This window comes from Polyodon spathula, chromosome 19 (assembly GCF_017654505.1).
Source record: "Polyodon spathula isolate WHYD16114869_AA chromosome 19, ASM1765450v1, whole genome shotgun sequence".
In the NCBI taxonomy this organism is placed as follows: domain Eukaryota; kingdom Metazoa; phylum Chordata; class Actinopteri; order Acipenseriformes; family Polyodontidae; genus Polyodon; species Polyodon spathula.
In genome coordinates, this window is record NC_054552.1 from 30049816 (window position 1) to 30074967 (window position 25152).

Here is a 25152-nt window from a genome sequence, read left to right on the forward strand (position 1 = left end):
AGTTGCCTCAGCTGTAGATGGGGTAGAAATTACAGTTGCACACCCCTTCTGAAATATGAGCTTTTAGTTTCTTCAGAAAGCTCAGTTCATGGGACGTGAGCTGGAGCTATCACGAAAGAGCAGAGGAAGCAGAAACAGGCTGTTAGTGGGACAGTAGAGGGCGGATAGAGGAGTGAGCTGCTTCAAGGATAGGGCTTGGTCTCGAGGGGTCCCGAGGATCTGACTCTGCAGAGGCGTCTCTCGGGAGCAGTCCTGGTGCAGTTAGGACCTGAAAGGAAATGGTGGTAAAGGGTTGCCTGACTCATCTGGTGCTGCTCTCAAATGAGGTGAGGCACAGGCCTCTGAAGCCGGGAGCAGAGAGGCATCCCGCAGGAAACCTGTACAACAGAGTAGATGGGTTAGACTGGGACTCGAGCACAGAGAGTGTAAAGTGGGCCACGTCCCTAAAGAAAATAGAACAGCACCTCACGTGGTGAGGTAAGATAAGCGCATGAGCTGAGAAAGGATAGTATGGCCGTGGGTCCCCTCATGTGATGAGAACTCCCCTATGTGAAGGAAGAGGTAGCATAGCTGACGTGAGGTCAGGGAAGTGAGACCTGCATGCCCGCCCGAGGAGACCGATGCAAAGGTGCAGTAAAAGGAGGAGGGGAGGAGGAGAAAGCAAAAACCACTAGACAGAAAAGGTGTGTGTGATTGAGGTTTAAATAGGGAATTAATGATAGACTAAATAGTTACGTGGCCCCAGCTCTTGCCCCCTGAATCTCACTATAGGCTATATATGAAAGGACTGCTTGCATATTGTTTTGATTCGATCAAGCTGCTCCTGATTTAAATTTGGATTTCTAGTGTTGGCAGAGTATGGGTATTTGCAGACGTGACTGACCTCCTAAATGTGCAAGTTTAAGTTGAGGACATCATGCTTTTCTAATACCACAGATGTACTGGTCTTCAGAAGCAGGGGTTCATGCCTGTATGCGACTCCCCAGTTTGAAGATCAGGTAGCCAAGATTTAAAATGGGTATATAGAATCATGTCATGGTTAGAAGCACATCTGCCGTCATTCAGTTTATTTGTGATCTCCATATGGTAATAATTTATACAACATATCTTTCTGATAGGTGAATATCAGAGAAGCAAAATGTGTGGCAAGTTCTAAGATCGGGGCCCCATGCGACGCAACCATCTTGAGAGCATGCATGCGGTTACATATGGAACTATAGCTTTAGCTGAAACATTTGTTCTGCTTGAGTTTGGATTACTAATAATAAACCCATTATTAGGTATAGCTATAGCATCAACGTAGACACCCTGGCAATTTGGCGCCTCTCAAAAGCACTAACTTCATTACAAGTGATAACACTGAATGAGTTCAGGCTGCTGTTGGTGTTTGTTTTACTGGAGATCAGGATTACATTTCAAATAATGCAAAGTCTTCTTCCTTTTGTTTTCAGATTGCATGGCATTATTGTGAAGCTGATGTAAATGCGTTTTTAACTGGCTTTCTTACTAACCCCCCCCCCCAGTAAAATCAAGGGAATGTCTGTTTTGGCAGAGCTTTGCTTCTCATTGTATCTGCTAACTCTCTACTGTAGGTTCAACGTATATACAGTACAATACCCCCAGGTGCTGTTAGACATCTTGCTATCTCTTCCAACCCTGCACGCCTGATTGTCGGGTCTGTATCACTGAGCACTGCTTTAGTCATGTTTGAAAAGCGCTGTCATTTCACTTCATCATAGGGCTCCACTCTCAGGAGCAGTGCAGTGTTTTTAGAATTTGATTTACACCGTATAATACAGTTCTGCAAATTAATGACAAAATAATAAATGCAGTAATCATAAAAGTTGGTTCAGCGCCACATTTTTATTTATTTTTTTAAAGCAAGAACGTATCTAAAGCTGACTCTATTTTTTTTAATAACACTTTGGAGATCTGCCATGCTCAGCTGAGTGCTAAATTGGTAGTCAGGTTCGCAACCAAAAATAACATTCGTAATTGCCTTGTTAATTCAGGGCACCAAGAAAGAGGGTATTGGGAAAGCATTACAATGATATGGGTCACTGGATTGTTTCCAGTTTAAAATAAATCAGTAATTGGGCTTTCTGTTAGGCTGCCTTATTTATATTATAGCTGTAATTATTGCAGGACTGTTCATCTTCATCTTCACCTTGAGCTGTTGCAATACTATCAATTCAGTCACAGAATCAGACTATTGCTATAGTTTTTATATATCTGATTTGTGCATTTTTGAAAATGAGAAAGGAATCTTCAATACAGCCTTACCTCCTTTTGTATGGCAGACTGACTCCAGGTTCATCCCTATTACTGTAGTTCGAATTTTGTTTTATGTCTGGTCGCTTAGCAGTTTACTTGAACCTCTAAATGTGGGCATAAACAGTTCTGTATGAGACGTCGTTTAGAGTTATTTAGAGGACAGAATAAATAAACTGATTGATTCGCATCTGAAAAGATTGACACCACAAAATGTGTTCTGCTTGGTTTGATTTAATTACCACTCTCTTTGATTTGAGAAGTAATTCTCGTTAAGATTTACGACCTGTTTTACCAAGGCTAGCTACAGAATGCAGATAAGTAATTCGCCTTTTAAACTGCCATGTAAACTTGAAATATGTTGGGTTATTCTCAGCATCAGTATGCTGTCTATCCTACAGTATTTTAAGCCATAAATGAGAGAACAGAAAGCATCATACTGTGTTTATTTTCATTGAGAGAAATACACTATTGGTACTTTGATTTCCAATACATTGACCCGACGATCTGTTTTTTTCAATCAAATAGTTTTATGTGTATTTATTTTAGAGAACTGTCTTTTTGGTACAGTTTTTTAAAGAAATGTAACCTTAAAAGTGTATGTGTTTCATTTTGCTTTTATTTAGGCGAACGCAAAACTACCGTCTCCTGTATGCAGATGATTAACAAGACGATGACCCTGGCCAATGAGAGCAGCTGTCAGATAGAGAATCGACCAGCCGCCCACGTCAGGAGGTGCAATACACACCCCTGCCAATCACGGTGAGTCTCTTCATCTAGGATCATAGCCGGAAATAGTTGGACAGTAATTCAAGCCCTAATCATGATTAATCCATTTTACCTTGTGACCTTGAACAACTTGCAGTTTCATGGGTTATCCATTTAAAATGATTAATTGTAATAGTGAATTATTTTATTCTGGAAATAAGTTTGTACCATAGTGTTTCTAACATTAACTGCAGCAATCCCTTTTCCAGTGAGATTGTGGATCCTTTGCTCATGTGTTATTTCGGGTTGCTATTTTGTGTTGCGTCATTAAAACAAGCTTCAATTTAAAGATCAGTACTTTGCAAGGGTACTGTTTCAATAAACATTTCATCCAACTGAACCATTTATTCACATTGGACTCTCTGCAGTGGTTTTTGATTAGAGCACTGTTTGATCAGCAGTTGCAGTGCTTTGGGGCTATGTATAATTAAAATGAGAAAAGGATCTGGCTTGCTTTGTTTCTCTGGGTTTTTTCAAACCACATTCTCAAATGAGTTTGGCCCTTTCAGGAAGTGTGAAGTGGCACCAGGCCCTGATTTGAACATTAATAACATTCTGGCATTTCTTTTTTTGGTCTGTGTTTCTGTAACTTTTACGAGATACATCTGCAAGTCCTCTGGGTTTTAAGCGTTCCTTCCTCATGATGTTTTGATTTGCTTGATAAAAATAATTTAATATTCCCATCTTGTACACTACACTTGTGGAGGGAGATGTCATTTTAGCTATCGGTGTACATCACAGAAGTATAATAATCTGGTATTCCGAGCCCTGCTGCGGCTCAGCATGTTTGTGTTGACTCCTCGTCTCAGGTGGAGTTTGGGAGTTCCCTGGAACTAGCACTGTTATTGGGATCTTCCCGGGTCATGTGATGCATGGTTCATAGCAGTGTGGTATTTTGTTATTTTTCAATTCCTGTACTATCCAGCAGCTTAGTGGCTTATTTGTTACAGGCATGCTGAGACTCCTGAGATTACACCAATAGCGGTATCCTGTCTTTTATAGCTGGAGCTACAGGAATATGAGGCAAACTGGGGTCCCCATTGTGAGCTTATCTCACCTAGTAGGGTGTATCTTGACTGTAAGCCAGCCTGCCATGTACAGTTCTGTTACTCATTTTCCACATCCCATGTGTGAATGAAGCTGAAATCCGAGTCACAAACCTTACCGAATTGGTGTGCAATAGAATTAGGTATTTATCTCGGGTTTGGTGGCTATAGAGACTTGTTGCAGCCTGAGCTATATTGGAAAATTATGCCCTGGCATGAATAACAACTAAGCCAACTTCATGCGAGTTCAGATGTGTTCTTTAGATAAGAGTGCATGCTGTGCAATTCATACTGTGAAAGGTAACTGCAGTGCGCTCCTGATCCTTGAAAAAGAGAATCATTTTACATGTCTTCCCATTAAGAGTTCTGTCCCGTTAACACAAAATCCTGTATTGTCTGTAGAATTTGATTACTGAAGTGAAGTATGGATCCTTCATGACTTTTAATTTAGAAGAAAGATTGCAGTTCCTTTTTGACTTGTAGCACACTGATACATGTTTGTAGCACAGGCAATAGTTTTACAAGGTCGTACTATATTTCATAAGTGCTTGCGTGAAGCTTTAAAAAAGTCAAATCGTTTTCCAGTCCATGGAGTTCGAGTTCAAACAGTTTCTAAAGGAGTTAAATTACATTCCGCAACAGGAAGTGTTCGCAGTCACATTTTATGGATCTTAAACTGCAGATTTATTTTCAGACTACTGCAGATAGCCCTATTGAACTGGGTTAAAATAATGCTGTTTGTTGTCCTGGTCATGCCAAATAGCTTGGCCTTATTGATATGCCTTACAGAAAACAAAAAAACGTACCTGGTAGCACCACGAAGCAGCCGATAGTAATGACTCGTGACAGCCATATAATGTGACACATATCCCAATATCTATAGTTTCCAAGACACTGATCTAAACACGGCATATATGTGTGTGTATACTGTTGCTCCTACAACTTTATGGTGGTCCCTTCAAGTTCCTGTTGAAAAAAAAAACAAAAAAACAGCCATCTCACCACACATGGAATTATGCAACCAAAATGATACAGATTTAGTTTTTTTGGCTTAGTGTGAAGTTTAATAGTCATAGTCTGTGGGTTTTAAATGAGAAGATTTTTATGAGAACATCCGACTTTGGAAGACATACAGCTGCACAAATTGACAGATGTTTTACTGTTGTACTTGTTGGCTCTGTTTAAGTGGTTAAGCTGCAGCCTTGGTGGTTATACAAACTTTTTTGTATGCATTTTGTCTGCAAATAACTTTTAAAGGTACAACATTGATATATTCACATATGTCATTCTAACACAAATATAGCAGTGAGGAATAAGCATATACAGTACACTCTCGCTATAACAGCCTTCATTATAATGAGCCTGGACCCCAAATAAAAAAATAAAAAAATGATCATATAAACACCCAGTGTCAACATCCCAGTCTGTATGCACAGGATGCCACCTCCACAGTGAAGACAACTCTTTTGTCTTACTTACACAGTGCATACTTTTTATTATGCCTCAAACGAAAATCATGTTGCAACAAAGCTGGAAACTATATTGATTGTTTGAAAAAAGGAGTAACCATGGCATATCTGTCATGAATATAGGTGGTCAAAAAGCACTCTGATTTTTCTGGCCTGTTCAGCAACCATGCGGCAAAGCAAAAATTGATTTAAAGAAAAAACAACAACAACAAAAAAAGGATCTGATGAACTTTTCATGTCTGGTTGATTTGGAATAAAAGATAAGTTTGGGATTCTTGCTTGTTGGATTAAGAGTTGGTGGACTTTGAAACGATTCATGTCAGATTAATTTTGAATAAAAGTTCAGCTTCAATTTGGGATTTTTGCTTTCTGTACTGCGTTTTAATTTTTTAACGAATAGGATAAAGCAAAGGCAGAATACTGCATGCATGAGACAAACAGGTATGTGTAATTCTACCTGTATTCACAATCTCATCTCATCTCCAACAGTTTATCGTACATTCTGATTGTCCTTTCACTATAACGAACCCCTCGATATAACGAACAGAAGGCTTGGACCCCAACAGGTTAGTTATAGCGAGGGTGTACTGTATATATCTGTAGCAATGTCTCTCTCTCTCTCTCTCATCTAACATGGCTGTTGTATTGTGGCCATGTGACTTTGTTTTCTGGCCCATTGATGAATGGACACTTTGGTTTCGCAATCGGTACACAACTGTATTCTATGATTCTCTATCTTGGTAAAGTTTTCTTATGGATATCTTCTAATAAAAACGAGCCATTTTAACTTTTTTTTTATTATTCGTTATTGTTTTACAATCTCTCCTGTAGTATCCCGAACAAGCTTTCATTATTACTGCCATTCTTTTTTAATCTTGAGATTTTGTTTTTATTATTTTGAGAGAGCGGCAGATGTAACCACTCAAACAAGCTGTGCTAAACTTCTCTGCAGCTGAGGAACCCAGTGTGAACTCCCCTGATTGAGGCACACTAATCCACGCTGCCTCCCTATTTTTACAACGTTCCTGCCAGTGTCAACAAACAGTTCAAGGTGCTTAACATGTTGTATCATTTTGTGCGCATTACCTTACACAAGGCAGTGTCCTCTGGTGCTTCAGTTGAGAAATGTGAGATTTCCGTAAAAGAACGACTGAAAGGGTGCCTTTCCCGTTGCAGAGCTAGGGAGGCCAAGTTCCCATGTACTGATGCACAAGTATTCGCTGTGTGTTTCACTGGAGTGTTACTGAACTGAAAATGCATTTATTATTTGTTTGGGGGGGGGGGGGGGGGGGGGGGGGATTTTGTCCTTGTAATACATGTAGCATGTACTCAGTGAGCAGCAAATGGGTCTTACGTTTTTACTGTGTGTTCCTTTTATCGTTCATTAATGTTGCTAATATTTTCTATTACCAAATAGGTTCTGGTATCATAAGAAAGGCAGGTACAATGAAAATAAATGAAATGCCTCATTTAATATTCAACACCAGGGTTTTGATATATTTAATAGTGCTGTTTGCTTCAGCACTCTGGTTGGGGTGGGATGGTGGTGGTGGTGGTGGGGGCTTGGATAAGTCTCGCTAGTCTTGATCTTCCCCATCTCTAAAAGGATGTACAGGTGTGTGATAACCTACAAGCAGGGTTAAATTAATGTGAACTACGGAATCCATTTGTACTAGTCTCGGAGAAAGAGTCCTCAGAGAAGGTAATAAGGCGTGTTTTCATATTTATATTGATACATTGGTCTGTATATAATCGGAGGTAGCTTTGGAAATGCTCAGCATGTTCTTTAGAATTATTTATATTGCCTTTAGATTGTGTTTCATATCTGATCTCCAACCCTGACTGGTTTTGGTTTAAACACCAGGTACTGCAGTTACAGTGTGGGTCTAGATTTTAATATGGAGCAGCACTGCGAAGTGTTTCCTATTGTATCAGAGGCTGTATTTAAACTTTTCATATTGTGTTTCTTACTGCTGCTCTGCTATTAATTACTCAGAAGGATTCTGACCTTTCTCTTCAAGATTCCCCATCCAATCTTCAGACCGGCAGTAAGATTGAGTATGAGTTTACCCTCCCGCCGCCACCACCATCAACCCCACACAGTTCAGAGCACACCAGACACAAGCAGGCTGTCAGGATTGCGAAGTACAGCCTTGCCTGACCGAACAACAAGCCAGGCCAGCTGTGTTCCCCTTAGCAGACAGGAAGGAAACTTCTAAAACACAGGGCAAAAGTGAATGTATCAATGCTTGCTGAAAACGGAGCCTTGGGAGACAGATTCTAATCCCACAGCAATATTTAAGGACTTCTTGGGATTGTTTTAACCCAATTTCCCTTTGTAAAACAAACATACAAAATCCCCTTGTTTTACGCCTTTGGCCACACACCACTTAATGTCATTGCAGGCATTCATATGCGCTAATAAATACATGTCAAACAATGCAACTGAAACTGAACAATTAGTATCCAAACTTTTCTTACAAATTGCTTGATAGTGGCATTAAAATTCCTTGAATGGACACGCAGAGATTAGGTTATTTGATTGAAAAAATACAGTATGCCTGAACATGGAGGGGAAGGGGGGCTTTTATACAGCTAAAATCACCACCCTTTGAATCCAATTTTAAATCTATTTGGGCTTTAAAGAACAGCAGGTGCTGTGTTTGCATTGTAGTTGTGTGTAGAATGTTTCTATGATAAAATTTGACCTACAAAGTCGAACATGAATTTTGTGCACCTCCCCAACACTTCATATCTTTTGAGGCTCATCAAGCTTGTCGATGATCCCAATCTTCCCCCTCCTTTGCAGGTGGGTGACTGCTGAATGGGGTCCCTGTTCCGTCACCTGTGCGAAAGGCATCCAGCTTCGGGAAGTGACCTGCATTTATCAGCTCCAGAACGGCTCTTATGTCAACACCCGAGATATCTACTGCCTGGGTCCCAAGCCAACCATGGTGCAGGGCTGTGAAGGTCGCGATTGTCTTACAGTCTGGGAAGCTTCTGAATGGTCAAAGGTAGGGCTTCCTGATTTACAGATAGTCATGCACTTGAAAATGACCTGTCACCTCAAAGGGACCTTGATGGACAAAATATGCTCCCCTGTATAAAAAAAAAAAATAAAAAAAAAATTCAGAATCGCTGTAGTAGAGAATGATGTGCAGTTACTGAAAACTATGAGAAGTCTCATATGTATGTGTGTGTTTATAGATAAAGGATTATTATTATACAGTATTATCATGCAACGCGAGCCAGAATGACTGGCATAATGATTATCATGACTTGAAGGTGCTATACCCTACCTACCACATTCTTGATGTTGTACCAGTGCGGCTGCAGAAAGTAATTAGTTACAGCACACTGACTTCATTTTGCCGCCTTAGTGTTCTGCAGACTGTGGCAAAGGCACCCACCGGCGCACAGTGGCTTGCACCAATTCTCAGGGGAAATGTGACCCAGCAACCCGGCCCAGAGAGGAGGAGGCATGTGAAGATCACTCCAACTGTTACGAGTGGAAGACTGGAGACTGGTCCAAGGTAAAGCTGCACTTACAATCTGTGCAAACTGAACATGTGGGGAGAAATGATAGACAAAATCAAAGTGGAATAAACATTTCCAGGAAATAGACAAGCAGAGTGGTGGATAAAAAAAATGATGGTAAATCTGCAGTATAAACATGGCAAACTGCAAATTTACTGGGGATCAAAGCACTACACAGCAAGTAATCACAATATAAAACACCTGCATAGTGTGGCTGCAAGGTAACAACCTTACAAGGGTAAGTCATTGAATGGCTAGTTTTCCTCTGATGTTTTGTTTGAGTTCTTTGCAGTCGCAAATGTCAAATCGCTGTGAAATGCAACCCTGAGTGAACAGTCTGCTCTTTCGTTTGCTGGATAGCGAATACATGTCAGCAGCATGAATTACGGCATCATTAACAATAGTTTTAGATCATTGGTTTTACCATATTTTATTTCTGCTGTACACATTTCAATTGTGTCATCTTTATTTTGTAAGCCCTCTATTGCAGCATGGACTGATGATTTTAATATAGTATTGTATAGATGAATATATAATTGTGGGCGCTCCTGCATAAATTCCCAAAAAGGCGGCGGAGATCATGCAAATGAGGGTTCTCAAATACTATAATGAGATGTACGAAAGCTGCAGTCAATTGCAACACTTACAATTGCATCAATTTGTTAAGAAATGTTTCCACTTTTTCTCGTGCGTTGCCAGTTGTGCTCAATGCATTTTTGAGGTGAACAAGCAAATACCTATTTTTATCCTAAAAGCAGGGTGTGCTTACAAGCCTTGAAAACAAAGTGACATTTCTGGTTTCTCCACCATGTTGGGAGCAATAGACTGCACACATGTGCCACTAACCCCTCCAGCTCATTCTAAACATCTGTGTAGGAATAGGAAACACACCTACTCTAATGTGCAGGTGGTTTGTAATTGTGCACAATTTAGCAATGCACCAAAGACTAACCTTAAATAAAAACAGACAGTATACATTTGGCTTATAGACTACCAATGATGATACAAATTAGTGGTATAATGCAAAATTTGTTGCTGGTCCTTTTGAAATTCATAACTTGTCAATGCGGCACCATGATCTATTTTGTGTTAATTGTCTAAGCTGCCAAGTTAATAATAGTAATGAGATCATGCATCAAAACCTTCAATCAAGCAATAGTATCCTAAACTTTTATTATTTAGACTTGTGCAAAAATGAGGCAAATAACCCACAACAGGTTTGAGAAGATAGTGATGTCTAACCAGTCTGTATGCATCCCATTGGGGGTGAGAATATGTAAAGGAACAGTTCTCAGTAATGAAGAACGTTGTACTCGGTACCTTTGGTGCTTGTAATTGAGGGATTCCACTGTTCTGCACACCTTCCCATCACTGCTGCTGTGTAACATGCATGCAGTCTTCTTCTTGTGAGGAACTATTATCCAGAAGGACCCTCATAAAGAGACACTTCACAATAATCCAGCAGTGTTAGAATGATTTCCAGCACTGCTAAAGACCTGTTGTGGAACTCATAAAGCACTGTGAGGCCTTATTACTATTTTGGCAAGTCAAGTGTTGGCAGTTTCCATATCACTCCAAATATTAATATCATAACATAATAGAAAACATTTTCTTTATCCAAATATCTTTTAAAAATACATTTAATGATTACATAAAACTTAAACTCAAGTAACTCGAGTGATTTACTCTCCTCAAAAACAATACCGCTGTGGAAGCCAAGGTGATGTCATGCCCGATACACACACGTTAAGAAACTGCTTCAGACCACCTGTCTGATAGGGTAACAGGCCGTGCCAACTCCCTTACGATCCCTTCTCCTTCAAACACATTCTGGTGGGGAGATTAAAGTAGAATTGTCTTTAGAAAGACTGCCAAGGCTCCAAACTATTAGTGTCAACTGTTCGAAGTAGCTGTTTATCACTTTAACAAAATGTTGAATTCCTCTGTCTTTTGAACGCTTTAAATATTTCTGGACTTTCACGAAGTGTCATTTTTTATTACTGACCTAAACTATTAATACCCAGTTACTTTTTGTATAATATTTTATAAATAAAATCATAAGCATCTGGTTTCACAGACCCCTATTACTCTAAGGTTGGACTATCTTAAGGTAACATAAGGTATTATTAACCATTGTAAGAAGAATAGCTTTAAACAATAGTGATTTATATACACACACACACACACTGTGTACCGGTTCTAAGGAAACAATTTAAGAGCCATTCAGTTGTTAGCAGAGTGTTTTCTCCTTCCAAAAAAAAAACCAGACTGCAGTAAAAATAAAAAATAAAAAAAAGATTTTGAGTGGCCCCTGTATGTTTCCCTTTCCTCTTACCTGCCTCCACATGTTCTGCATTTGTGTGTTGCAAGTCAGTGTTAAAACACGATGTGGATATAATCATTTTTGCAGCACAGAAATAAAAAATTGCAGGGTTATTTCTCCCCTTGTGCCTCTCAAGAAGGTGGGATTGTCATGTTTCACTTCGATCTTTTCTTACTGCATCTGTTTTTACCATTGCACATGCAAACAAACTGCGAATTCACGGTTGACTCTGAGAGTTAGCCCTGTGGGCCTCAAAAATACATAGGATTCAAGCTCAGACAAGAGTTTGTTTTTTGCCTTTGGCTAAGATTTAAACTTTTGAGGTCTTTTGCTTTCTTCCTTCATAGGGCAACAGTAGCACCATTATCCAAATCTTTTAACTCATGCTCTTAAAAGGCTGTTTTTTAAAAGGCTATTTTGAGTAATGACGGTCCGATATATTGTTGAAACGGCTCTAGACTGTTGTTGGCTTGTCTCCAGTTTCCAAGCTTTATTTAAGACAGGAAAAATGATTTGCAAACATGGCCAAGCTTCATAAGGTACAGAAGAACTTCATGGGTACAGATTCAACATTTCGCCACCGGAGATAGCCAACAGTGAAGTATGTGACGACTTGGTGCATAAAATTCATTCATAATACACTCTACTCACAAACCCTCTAATCAAGTCTGCAACTGTTTCAGTTGTGTAGTATTATAACTGACCTTCGTAAGTCACACAGTAGTAGTCTTAGGAGAGGCAAAATAATTTAATTTATTCCACTCTTCAGCACCACAAGTCTTTACTAGAATGTGTTCCAAGTTGGAAAACCATCACAACCTGTTAGTAAACGACGCACCGGCGCTCAAAGATTGCTGATGCTGCGGTATGAATGGTTTTCTGTAAAAATGCTCCAAGGATAATTTTATATGCGATTACTGTTCCTTGAATAAGTGCACCCTGGAGATGCATCATTTTAACTAGATTAGATTAGTTCGTGAGAATTGCAGCATGTTGAACATTCTGTCTGCATGCTATAGCTAGCCAAAACATAGACTTCTCACTAACAATGAGTAATAAACTGGGCAAAAAAAACTGAATCGAAGTTCATAGCAGTGTACTTTTAAAGTGTTCTGCATAGTCATAAACCTGTTGTATGATTTAAATTTGCCTTCCTAAAACAATCTACACTGAAGTATGTATATATTTAAAATGATGACAAGGGAGCAGGTTACCAAAGTGCTTTACTGCAAATCAGCATTAGAATATTGTTTTTCAGATAGGAATAATCCCAAATAAATTCCCAAAATCTGACTCCAACAACTCAAGATATTTAATCTAGGAGGCTGGTAATAAGTCAAGTTTTTTTCTTTCTTTTTTGCTTCTATAATTATATCCCATGTCAAAATGTGTTGATGACAATTTGGGGTAAAAAGTTTCAGAATCTGGTCCAATATTTTGCACATGTAGAAACCCTGTTGTGCAATTAAAACAGATTTAAAAAAAATTTAAAATGTATCAATTGCATCATTCGAATGTATTTTAGATACACGGAAGAGGTGGTCATACCACCTTTCTGCATCTCTGATAGTGGATTACCAAGTAGAACTCTGTGCTTCACAATGATAGTCATGGAACATCTAACAGAGTTAATACTATTTATTCAGTTAACCCTCAAAAGCTATGGCTGTAGACTGCTCTATTGAGATTTTCTTATTTCAGGAATTTAGGAAGCATTGAAAGTCTTAATTATTCTTGGCAATGTCAGAAAGGCGAATAATAATAATAATAATAATAATAATAATAATAATAATAAAATAATAATACAATTTCCCCCTCTTAGGCACTGGATTTAGATGGACTTCAGTGTGTTAAAATGATGGATAATGTACTACTTCATAATTTCTGGCCTTTTTGCGTAATACATACTGTGTATATGTCTTCTCTTGACAGTAGAAATAGCTTTCATGTGTTGATCAGACATTTTCAGAGCTGCTTACAAACTCAAGAAAACAAGTGTGGAATCTCTAGTGCTTATCTTTGCTTTTCATAAACAATTCAGTGCATGCTAAATCATTTACATTTTTCAAGACTTTGAATGAAATGTTACTCTTTTTTTAAAATTGCTTTAACTTTAAAATGTCATGCCTGGCTGTCAGTTGCTGGTTTCTGTGATGGACAGCATTCCTCAGCCCTATTCTTGAAATCCCTTGCTCATTGCAAAGGAAGACATCTTATTAAGATTTTATGAAAAGGCTTTTAGGCACAACATGCTTTGCTATTACTACACTAATGCAATGGTGCTGTTATTTAGTTCATATAAACATAAATATAAAGTTTCATTAGAAATAATAATAATAATAATAATAATATTATTATTATTATTATTATTTTATTATTATTATTATTATTATTATTATTATTATTATTATTAATAATAATAATTATTCTTATTATTATCAATTACTAATTTAGCATATGCTTTTATCCAAAGCTACTTAGAGACTAGGGCAATGCATCACAAGTGCTGCTGCAGAGTCATTTGCAATAGGACCTTGGATTTAATCTTATCTGAAGGATGGAGCACAAGGAGGTTAAGTGACTTGCTCAAAGTTACACACAGTGAGTCAGGGACTGGGCTGGGGTTAACATACTTTTAAGTTATTTTCATTGCTGTTCTTTTTTATGAAAGAAAGTGGGTTGTTGACAGTTACAGGGTTCCAACTTTTTTTAAAAATCTCAGTTTAATTACTGCCCTGGATCTCAACCACGTACATTATTCACGAGGCCCGATCAGGCTGATATGACAGCTGGGTCATGTTTTGATCTGTTTTTTTTACTGCACAAACTAAAACCAAAACTTACACTTCACAGATCAAAATTAAAATTCCCAGCTTAAAAAAAAAAAAAGTTATTTTTTATTTATTGACTTACATTAGATGTCATCAATATTACCTTTAGAAATCTGTGTTTATTTGTTTTATAGCATAACAGTTTAATAGCTTTTTTATTATTATTATTCATTTTGGGGGGGGGGTCCAATGCAATATAGCACTGAAACAAGATTACGACCTGGTTTAATGCACCCCACAATTTTGAAGGACGCTTGTTTTTAAATGTATTCAAAAACTGAGATATGCATACTTATCCATTTCAATATATATGCAGTTAAAGTTCATTCATATTCTGCCGTTTGGCGGATTGTCACCCTTGCGCACCCGAGAATCTCTATTACCCTCCGTCAAATGCATGAATCTTATCTGTATCCTACATTTTTACTTCATGTCAGTTTGTCTGGCTAACAGATTGCAGAATAATACAATTGATTATTATAGAATATATACCATTTGCAAGAGCGCTCATTTGTAAAAAAAAAAAAAAAAAAAAAAAAAAGAGACTGCATATGCACATGAACATACCAAAGATTACCACTCCATGCCTGTATAGACATATTTCATTAATATAACTGAGTACTATATTATTACATGTGAATGATCAATTCTCATGAAACTTCATGAAACTCTCAAGATATTGTAATAATGCACGTCAGTTCTGTCCCGTATCAAACACTGCAAGTAATAATAACCAAATAACTTTACTCCTGTGTCTCTGGAAAGTCAAATGTCAATTTGAAAATAACCTAATAAAAGAGAAGAGGCAGCATATTGTATTATTGAGAGTAAATCTGTGATAACACTGCCAGTGACTCACAAGGGCCTGTTGTCACAAAGCAGAGATTCTCTTCTGTTCGATACATTTGATCACTCATGTGCTGCCCCAATGGTGCAGGTGACTCCCCACAAACCATGTGGAATGGGTACATGTATGGGGGTTAGGTGAAGCATCCTACTGGAGGCCAGGGTTCGAGTCTGACTTGGGTCACAGGTGTATGTTAACAATAATAATTGTAATGTTTAGCATTATAATACATTATTACTGGCCGAGACCATTGAATAACGCTAATTCAGAAGATTCAGAAGCGCACATGGCTACTGTGCCCAGCCTTCACTTTGCACACTGCAGGCTTTCTGTGGAATGCCTGAAAAAAAGAGGCATTCTTTTACATTTGTAAAACAAGATTGTGTGAGCAGCACAGTCCAACACTGCCGTCTCTTGCAACAAAATGACTCGATATACAGTGTGTGCAGCAAAACATCACATGAGCCATTGATTTTTCCCAGAGTGCTGGAGGTGACCTTGTTTTGAGATGAAAACAAAAGAATAGGCTGTAGGAATGGTGTTGTAATTGAATCCTGTGTGCAAACTGAACACTCACATTTTTCATTGTGATGTGCGCTTTCAGAAGGAGACAAGGTGGTTAAAGTGATGAGTACAATGGCCCTGTTATAGGAAAGAACAGCAGTCTTAATCTCACTTTTTTGTTAACTTTGGGGGGGACATCGTGAGACTTAAACCTGAGCTTTTAGTTAGTTAGGGGATTTTAAAGAAAATTATGGGGAAATGTCAAGGCTTTGTGTGAGCACTAACTGGGAAGACATAATTACACAAAGTGCTGACTTTAATTATAGTGGATTTCAAAGCAATGGCTTAAAAAAATAGCTTCATTTTTTTTAATAGTGTTATTGCTTTCTTGGTAATGCAGTTATACCCTGTAGGGCACCAGTGTTGAGGATATGGATCTTACCTGTTTGAAATCACTGTGACCTGGGATTTAAGATGGTTTATTAAACTTTTTGATTGTTTATTTATTTTTCCGTCGTTGTTGTGGGTTACTTACAATTCGGAGACCCTGGGATCTTTCTGTAATATAATAAAAATTCTGACAACAACAATGAAGCAAAGACAAAGATGGATAGCAATAAATATATCTAGTGGATAAATTTTCTGTTTCTTGAAGCTTAAAATGTTTTTTTTCTCAAATGTGCCCTGCTTGCACAAACTACATTGTTTCACTTTGACTTTTTCAGCAATGTGTACTATTCTCCTGTAAGTGTTTAATTCTAAACATGAGCATGGCTGAACTGAATAAATCAGACATTTTCATTGTGAATTTCAGTGCTCCTCTACTTGCGGAAAGGGCCTTCAGTCCAGGGTGGTCCAGTGCATGCACAAAGTGACTGGTCGCCATGGTAACGAGTGCCCCTCTGTGACAAAGCCGCCAGCTTACAGGCAGTGCCACCAGGCAGCTTGCAACGAGAAAGTGAATGTGAACACTATTACATCACCAAGGCTCGGTAAGCAAGCCACATGCCATTGATCTTATTGAAAATGCAGGTAGTTGTAATAGCATTGCTTTTAAGCAGTTACAATCATTACTTTTTATAGGATGGGCTTCTAATGACTTGTAAAGTCTTGAAGGCCCTCTGACCTGAATTATTTTAGGTAATGGGTCGTCACTTAACAGGAGTTTAACCCAGCTGCGGATGGGGGGTGGTTGGGTTTGTTGTTTAAGTGTTATAAAAATCTACTGTCTAATTACAGGCTGTAGAATGAACCATACTGGATAACATTACATGTTGGGATGCGTGTTTTTCTAACTCTTTCTTCCCCTCTCAAGTTGCTCTCACGTACAAATGCACGGGGGACCAGTGGACAGTCTACTGCCGAGTAATACGAGAGAAGAACCTGTGCCAGGATATGAGGTGGTACCAGCGCTGCTGTGAAACCTGTAGAGACTTTTATGAAAACAAGATGCACCAGAAGAGTTAATCACACTTTTTTTTTCTTCTTCTTCTGCCCTTATATATTTAAAGTGTTGTTATGAAGCATAGGGGGGACGTGGGGGGGAGAAAACACAAAAAAAAAAAAAAAAAAAAAAAAAAAAAAACATGAACTGGGGTACCAAGCATTAATAAGTGGGTGGATTGCAAAGCTTACCTTATTATGACTTGAAAAGCTTATGCTGTAACACCAAAGTACAGTAGTAACTTGCATCTCAAGGAGCTGGTCATCTGGAGTGTTATGGTGACGTGACTTCATTTGTGAAGGCTTTCAGCACGCACTGTCTACTGCAAGCCACTCGCAGACCAGTTATCAAAGATGGGGGGGGGATTTGATATGCTTTCCTTTTTTAATTCTGTAGCTTCAAGTTTTAATAGATGTAAAGGTAAACAAAGGTTTTCCCACAAATAGTAATTCATGATAAACCCAGTAATATGGACTAGCAGGGTTAGCAGGATTGAAATATAGCATGCCTTCCTTGGGAGTCTTTTGAAAATGGCAGACACATCTCAATACTTTAAACGCTTATTGTGTATGAAACGAATTCAGCAGAAAAGCACAACATATCCTTCAGTGTGGCTAGGTATGGTTCTCAGAGGAGCAGACTAAATCAGCAATGCAGGGAACACTTCGTCAAGCGAGAGGATTTTCAGTTCCAAATCCACTTTGTCTTTTATGGTGCATTTGTGGTTCAGAGACTTCTAATGAATGCTGTGTACTGTAATAATATCCATGCCTAGAGATTCTCTTAACCACAGCCACTCGCACTGTTAAAGCGTGCACTGCTTGATGACAGCTTTCATTTATGGTCATCATAATATTTACAGTCCGTGCAGTAATGAAGTATTGCAGTGCTCAGTCTCTCCTATCCCGTTAATCCTTTGAACCGTGGTTACTATGTGGCACATACCAAAAAAAAAAGCATTATGTACTGTACATGGTGGTGCTGGCATATGTTTTTTCTCAAGTACTTTCTTACAATAATAATAAATGCCATTCTTCAGGTTCAGAATAAGAGTTTCTGGAAAACCTGAACCTGAAGTGAAATGGTTCTTACTACTCAATGTGTTTGGTCAATAAATAATGCACAGAGCCGCTTGTGTGTTTGGAACAGTTTTAGGAGATTTTTCACTACTGCAGAAGAGTATTTGATTTATTTGTGTTGTTTGTTAGTAGCTGAAATGTAGCTTATTTCATTTCCAAATGATTGTGGTGCTATTTGCTTCATTGTACTGGTGTTATTCCCTATATGCATAACTACATACTCCTGTACTGTAACTGTAGTACTGTAAGATATTAGCTGCACAGGTTTTGGTACAAAGACTGCCAACATGTTCTTTAGGGTGCTATTTTTGGTTAAGAAAAAAGTACTAAAGGATATAACTAATATTTTCATGTTATACAGGGATATAACCATCACGTCGATTTTGTTTTTACAGAGTAAAATGTAAAGATGTTAAAGTTAGTAATTTACTTATAGGTATGTACTGTTAGTACAGTATAATAGTCATTTTGTGATGGCCAAAAACGAAATGGAGAACGCTTGTGAATAGATCTTTCATGGAAACGGTGGGATCATTCCAAGGGGACACTAGGTTGACAATGTACTTTTTTTATTATTATTTGTCCAAGTGTTTAAAATCTTTTCTTGAGATGATGAAATGTATCATAAATATAATACTTGAAGATATCTTAGTAATGTTTTTTTTTTTTTAAATATATATATATATAAAAGAGATGATAAAGGATGTTTGCAAACCCATTGCTGACTAAACTACTGGAACTTAAGTAAGATGCCTCCATTTTACTATAACCCTGTTACAGCACCACTTTTCTTTTCAGAACTGTTTTGTGAGTACAATAAAATTGAGAATACTGGTCTGAAATTTAGACTTTTTTATTGTGGTTTTACAAGTTTAAAAACAGTTACAAGCATGTTTAACACACTGACTGCTGCTTCCAGGTATTTTCATTTTTGACGTGGTGGTGGTATTTATTAAAGCAGACCTCTCTGGTATGTTATTCATTTACCAGATACTTGAGAGAAGATGAAAGCAGACATTGCAAAGCAGCTTGTGCTGGAATTACGGCACACCTAGAAACTGTGAGCTGACTTCTAGTTCTCTATGTTAAGACAAAACATTATCTATACACATTTCTGAACTTTAAACCCTTTCATGCACGGTGACCTCATAGGGGGATGGATACAACAATATGGAAGATGCAAATGCATGATAGCCTCATATGAGGAACCATTTTTTCCCCATATAAAGCAATGACATTTTTTTTACACATTCAATGAAAAATATATTTGTGTTCAAATCTACATTTTTCAGCTATTTTTAAATATTGAATGCATGAAAGGGTTCATGTTTCCCATGCTCATATTACACATATCCCATTTCATAAAACAACATTCATCTTTTGTTTTTTTTATCAGATCTGAATAAGTACCACAACACATCTTACCATCTACCTCACACAGTGAAATACCACAAAACACATTATTACAACATTTGCACCCACATTGCTTATTTTGTGGTTCATATGATTGAGACTATCATGCAATACTTGCCATGAAATATGAATTAAGCTTTAATCACATGCAATTATATATATTAATTTAGTCGTAGTGTCTTTTTAGGGACTGCATACAACACAATGGAGAGGGAAGATATTTTCACGAGAGGAACTCTCAAATTGGTGATGGATTAATAAACAAATTGGTTATTTTTGCATTACCGATGAAGACCCAACATGCTTACGGTTTATCTTTCTTGAAAAGTAAAACTGAACCAGTCGAACACTGGCATACTCCCCTAGAGTTTCACAGCAGCCTGGAAAGCAAATGAAATGTCTTTGCAATAAGCAGTAAAACTATATCACCAGTGCCTTGGAGAATGATTGCTAGGATCAAAAGCAGCCCTGCAGAGATATCGCTGTTCACATTTTCAAACAACTGGGGATGGATATATATAATATATATATATATATATATATATATATATATATATATATATATATATATATATATATATATATATATATATATATATATATACACACACAGATGTATATTTATCCCGATTAATCTAATTGATCATCTATTCACTTTGTATTGTACTGCAATCTGGCTTTGGCACATTGGGGTCACATACAAAATGACAGGCAGGATCACACAACTGGAGTACTTGTCCTGTACAGTTAGTTCAGTGATACTCAGATTCACAGCAGAAACTGTGGAGAAAGAAGAGGCTGTCGATGAGAACTAAGTGCTGTTTAAGAGCGGATAGATTCATCTAACATTAATTTTACTTGATCTTTTAAAGGAAAGCATTTGTTCATTGTACCAAAGCCAGCAGTATTGACAAAGCCAGGATCTACTATTTACTTACCGATAAGCAAATGGATTCACTTCCATTCTGATAAATGCAGTAAAATGGTTACTGACCTACATGCCCTTTCACTCAAACTCATTGTGATTGAGTGCTGAAAGTATCAAGACTTTTCCCTGGGAACAGTCACGCTGTGTTAAAATAAAGCGTCTGGTGGTTTTTGATAGATTGAAAATAAAAATAAAGATTCTGATGGAGGAGTAGCCCAACAGCAAACAAAATAGGAATAGGAAATAATACTGAATAAATCTTGTCTTTACAACCTTGTTTTGGGGATCCAGTATGGTGGCTAAAACCAACCGAACATGGTCATTCTATTCAATCTTTTTTACTCGTCTGTTGGCACCACCTGGTGGTCAAGTAGTATAAATCACATTCTATTTTTGCCTTCAAAGAAACAGATGTTCCACCTTGCATGTTAAGAACAGTTATTATACAGCTCAGTGTCATATCAGGTGCAGGTGAGTATAAACGCAGTTTAAACTGGGACTCTGACTGTACGAGTTTGAAATACTGACAGAGAGAATGCGCTCTTCTCCACTTCAAGGCGCTCAGGTGGAGGAACCTTGTGAAAATCCAGTCCAGTTTTAAAAAGCACATTGATAAACAGTATATCTACACATTGACAGGTTTTATCTGTGGATGGTGACATTATTCCTAGTGCTGCTGTAGTCAGCACACCCCATCCTTGATTACCTTGTCTTCCACAGTGTGCAATTGGGAAGGAAAGAAAATTGACAGAGCAATAAAACAAAAACTGCATGAAACATCACCCAAGATAAGAAATCTTAGACTTTTCAAAACCTGGTTCACTAAAATCTATAAGACAGCAGAGGCTATTAATCTGTTGTCAGAACTAAGCTGTACTGTATGTGTGTGTGTGTCTATATATAAAAGAGCCAAAAAAATGGGGGGACATAACTATTCAAAATATTAATAATATGGAAAAAAAAATGTTATTGCTTCCACTTTGTAGGACTGACTATCATAAACACATCTAGAATCTGCTATCCGTAGAGTAATTATCCTGCTGTAGATACTGTACCATTGACTCACACTCTATCATCACTGGTATTAAGCAAAAATCCAGTCTACATTCCTACCTGATGATCTTTCAAGGGCAGGAATACAAGTTGCAATGTTTCAGTAACAATAACAATCTCTTTTTGTGACTTAATAAATGTCATTTTGGGACCCTATGGCTCCTAGCATGTATTAAAAGCACACAAATTACAGAAGACGGTTTTCCACCTGCCAGTATTTAAGTTGCCTTAGATAGCTTATAGTGGATAACGACCTTTACATAATAGTAAACTTTCCAAAATAAACATAGCCCAGTTTGTAATAAGATTAATCTTAGAGAGCTGGCACTCTCCTCATGACATCATTCTCCATCGGGTCTTCCAAAAGTTTGGCTTTCAGCCTTGGCCATGGCACCTGACAGAAGCTATTACAGTCTGAAATGAGTCATTGCTTGATTTTCAAGCATGATCTTTATGGAATTTATAAAAATGATGGTGATAGAGATCTCCTTATTGTTTTTAAAAAGCATACAGCTGTTAATTAGATCTCAACTCCAGTGAGACGCTAGCTACTCCAGCCAGCGGCATTTCATTTCAGCTTAGTTTAACAAATGAGGTAATCCTAAGGTTAAGTTTTTGGACTGTAGGTCTGTTGTTTTTTAAAATAAATAAATAAATAATAATTAAATAAAAAAAAAAAAAATCTAGAAGTGTTTTTAATTGAAAGATTATGCTGCAGTGCAATGTTGTTACTGCACCTTGTTAAGCGCTTTGCGATGGTGGTCCACTACGAATAGGCGCGATAAGTTAAATTTTTTTATGCTACTAACTAACTGACTAACTACACACATCGCCTAGGACTTATCGCCTCCTCACTGCCATTAACGGTCGTATGAGGTGAACACTAACAAGCCACTCGTCATGTAACAACAGTCAGAAAAATATTTATAAAAAGTATCATGAATTCAAATTACACGTTACATTAACCAATATATAAATAATAATTATAAAACCGTTGGCAATTTTTCATATTCAAATTTATATATATATATATATATATATATATATATATATAAATATATATATATATATATATATATATATATATATATATGGTAAAAGTGTACATTGTAACTTTTGGCTCCGCTGCGACAACATAATTATATATATATATATATATAGTGTTTTAAATGGGTTTAAAACCTGGATGGACAAGTAATTGAAGGTGGTGTTCTTGGTGAGACTGCAGCTCCTTATACATTACAACCTATGACTAATAATAAAATCATTCCAAATCCAAGGACAAACCACAGGTGAATCAAGTTAAAATCTTGGCATACACTCTATTTCTGAAGTCTAACAGGTGTATAGTACAGCACAATGATTGCAGGCAAACCCTGCTGCGTGCCTTGACAGAGATTTATAAGCAACAGATTCAAGGGAGCAGGCTTTTTGTAGATATTAGTAGTAGTCTTAATAAATAATTCTGAAATATTGTAAATATAAAAGAAATATACAAGATCATCAACTAAGTTAAGTGTAGAAGCTTGCATTTATAGTTATACTTTTAGATCTGTCTGATTTAATGCTACAGTGTTCAGTAACCTGAGATAATGCAGTAAACATTTGGAGCAATTCAACTTTTATGGAACCATAAGACAGACAACAAGATTGAAGAACCAGCGCTCTGAATCATAATAGATATTAGGGACTGCAGAATGCATTCTCACTGGGATACACCCCTTGACTGATGCCATCCTTCCAATTCATTACAAAGGTATGTTTGCTTTTTCCACTGCCACATTGCACACTGTCCCTCTGTAAGAGAATAGCCTATAGCGTGCATTGTTTTGAAACCTGTTTTCCACTTTGACCCCCTAATTAAGCATCCCTATTGTCTGTCAAGATTAGGATATGAATTATCATAAACTATCAATCGTTTGACAAGAGCGTGCCATCAATGGAGCAGGGGACAGGTTTAGAATTTAATGTGCTGGAAGTAACCATGTTCGCAACTGAAAGATCAACCAGAACAATCTCAGGTAAAGGACAACATAAACAACCCTTCAAAACTTTTAAGTGTGAGCTGTTCCTGAAAAGATTCAATCACTCATTTCAGAACTCCATCTGCAAGCAAGCAACTTCCAGGCTTTGTGCTGAGTGACAGAAGAAGGACAAAGAAATAACACACACAGTATTGGATGTCTGGACTTCCGCCGAGAAATAAGATTGCATCCCTCAAAAGGGGGCCTGAATCTGACCTTTTCGTTTTAGTCCTTTTTAAAAAGTAATAAATTAAGCAAGCAGGAGAAAACACAGTATAGATGTTACAACACAGGGGTTTGTGAACAGTGGGAGCTGATTTGAAAAGGGTCAAATAATCCAGCTCAGCTTGATAGGTTCCTCGCAAAGGGTAAATATACTGCATAGTATACATTAGCCCTGGTGGTGATTTTTTAAGAGATCTACAGTAGATTTGTCCAAAATAGTTTGTTGAAAAAAGCAGCTACTCTCTGTGTGCATAATTTTATCTTGCAAAGGGAAGAGGAATCAAAGAGCCCATTTCAGACTAAGGAGATTACACCAAAATTAAACTGAACACAATTTACAGTATTACATTCATAAAGCATAAAACAAAGACCATTTTCCACTGCTGAGACCAGTCATGCAGTTTTAAAAGCACTAAAAGAAGAAGACAAATAGGCTTCTTCATTCAATACTGATTTGCAGCCACACTGTCTTCTTTGCTTGCGAGCTCACTTTTTGGGACTTTCTTTCCCCCCAGCTGACAGGGAAACTTTACAGCAGTCTGTTTGATCAGCAAGTGCGGTGAGTGCTGGACAAAGACAGCCATCAGCAAAATTACTGCCTTCCCGCTTCTCTTTTAAATCCCAAGCTAGATATCAAGTCTGAACCAATTTCAGTCTGTGTCAAATTCTGCGCTGTAATACTCGGCCCCTTGCAGAGACTAAAAGACGGGTGTTCCAGATTTTACAGCTGTGGTACAAAAAGTCAACATGCCGGGTTTCCATCTGGGAATAGGGGTCTCCTGTGCGCTGCTGTGTTTTCAAAACAGACATTTCACAGCGAGGGGAGAGAACAGGGCTACGCCTCCTACTGTAGGTGACCACTGCGAGGGCTATCGCATGTCTCCAGGATGTTAAGTGAGGAAATTGCTATTAGATTAGAAACAGAAGTTGAAGAGTTGTATTGCAGGAAAGGCAACGGTGACAGGTGGTTTTTAGAAAGGTTAGTGGAGCTGAGTGAACTATGAAAGCTGCGGGCTCAATCTGGAACTGTCTTCGTTTAACACTGGATCAGCCTAAGCTCACCTCTGAGTCTGCTTTCTCCATGTGTCACCCATATTAATCCACTGGAACACAAGTGGATTTGCAGCTGAAGACCGGCGGTCATTGGTATGTAGGGTTTGGGATTCAATAGGGCAGAGGGGAAATTGAACTAAGATTACATGTTATACAACTAGAAGAAAGCATCGTCAGAGTAAGGTATTGCTATGGAAAGCATTATATGCACACATCTACTGGCTCAGCAGACTTACTTGGTTCCTCTAATACAGTGCTGCAGAACAAAACACATGTTATCAACCCAACAGTATTATGCCTAACAAATGAGTGTGCAGTGCTCCACTTAGCATCTCAA

At 37.8% G+C, this 25152-nt stretch overlaps 1 protein-coding gene across 2 annotated transcripts in view; it reads left to right on the forward strand.

Moving 5' to 3' along the window:
• adamts17 (ADAM metallopeptidase with thrombospondin type 1 motif, 17) overlaps positions 1-18948 on the forward strand; it is a 79959-nt gene extending 61011 nt beyond the window's left edge. For both annotated transcript variants that reach the window (XM_041218747.1, XM_041218749.1), the window contains 5 exons: positions 2898-3033; positions 8364-8568; positions 8935-9087; positions 16411-16588; positions 16912-18948. In XM_041218747.1, the coding sequence (XP_041074681.1) occupies positions 2898-3033; positions 8364-8568; positions 8935-9087; positions 16411-16588; positions 16912-17063 (824 nt within the window). In that variant the 3' untranslated portion in view covers positions 17064-18948. The remainder of the gene's footprint in view (positions 1-2897; positions 3034-8363; positions 8569-8934; positions 9088-16410; positions 16589-16911) is intronic.
• The last annotated feature ends 6204 nt before the right edge of the window (positions 18949-25152 follow it).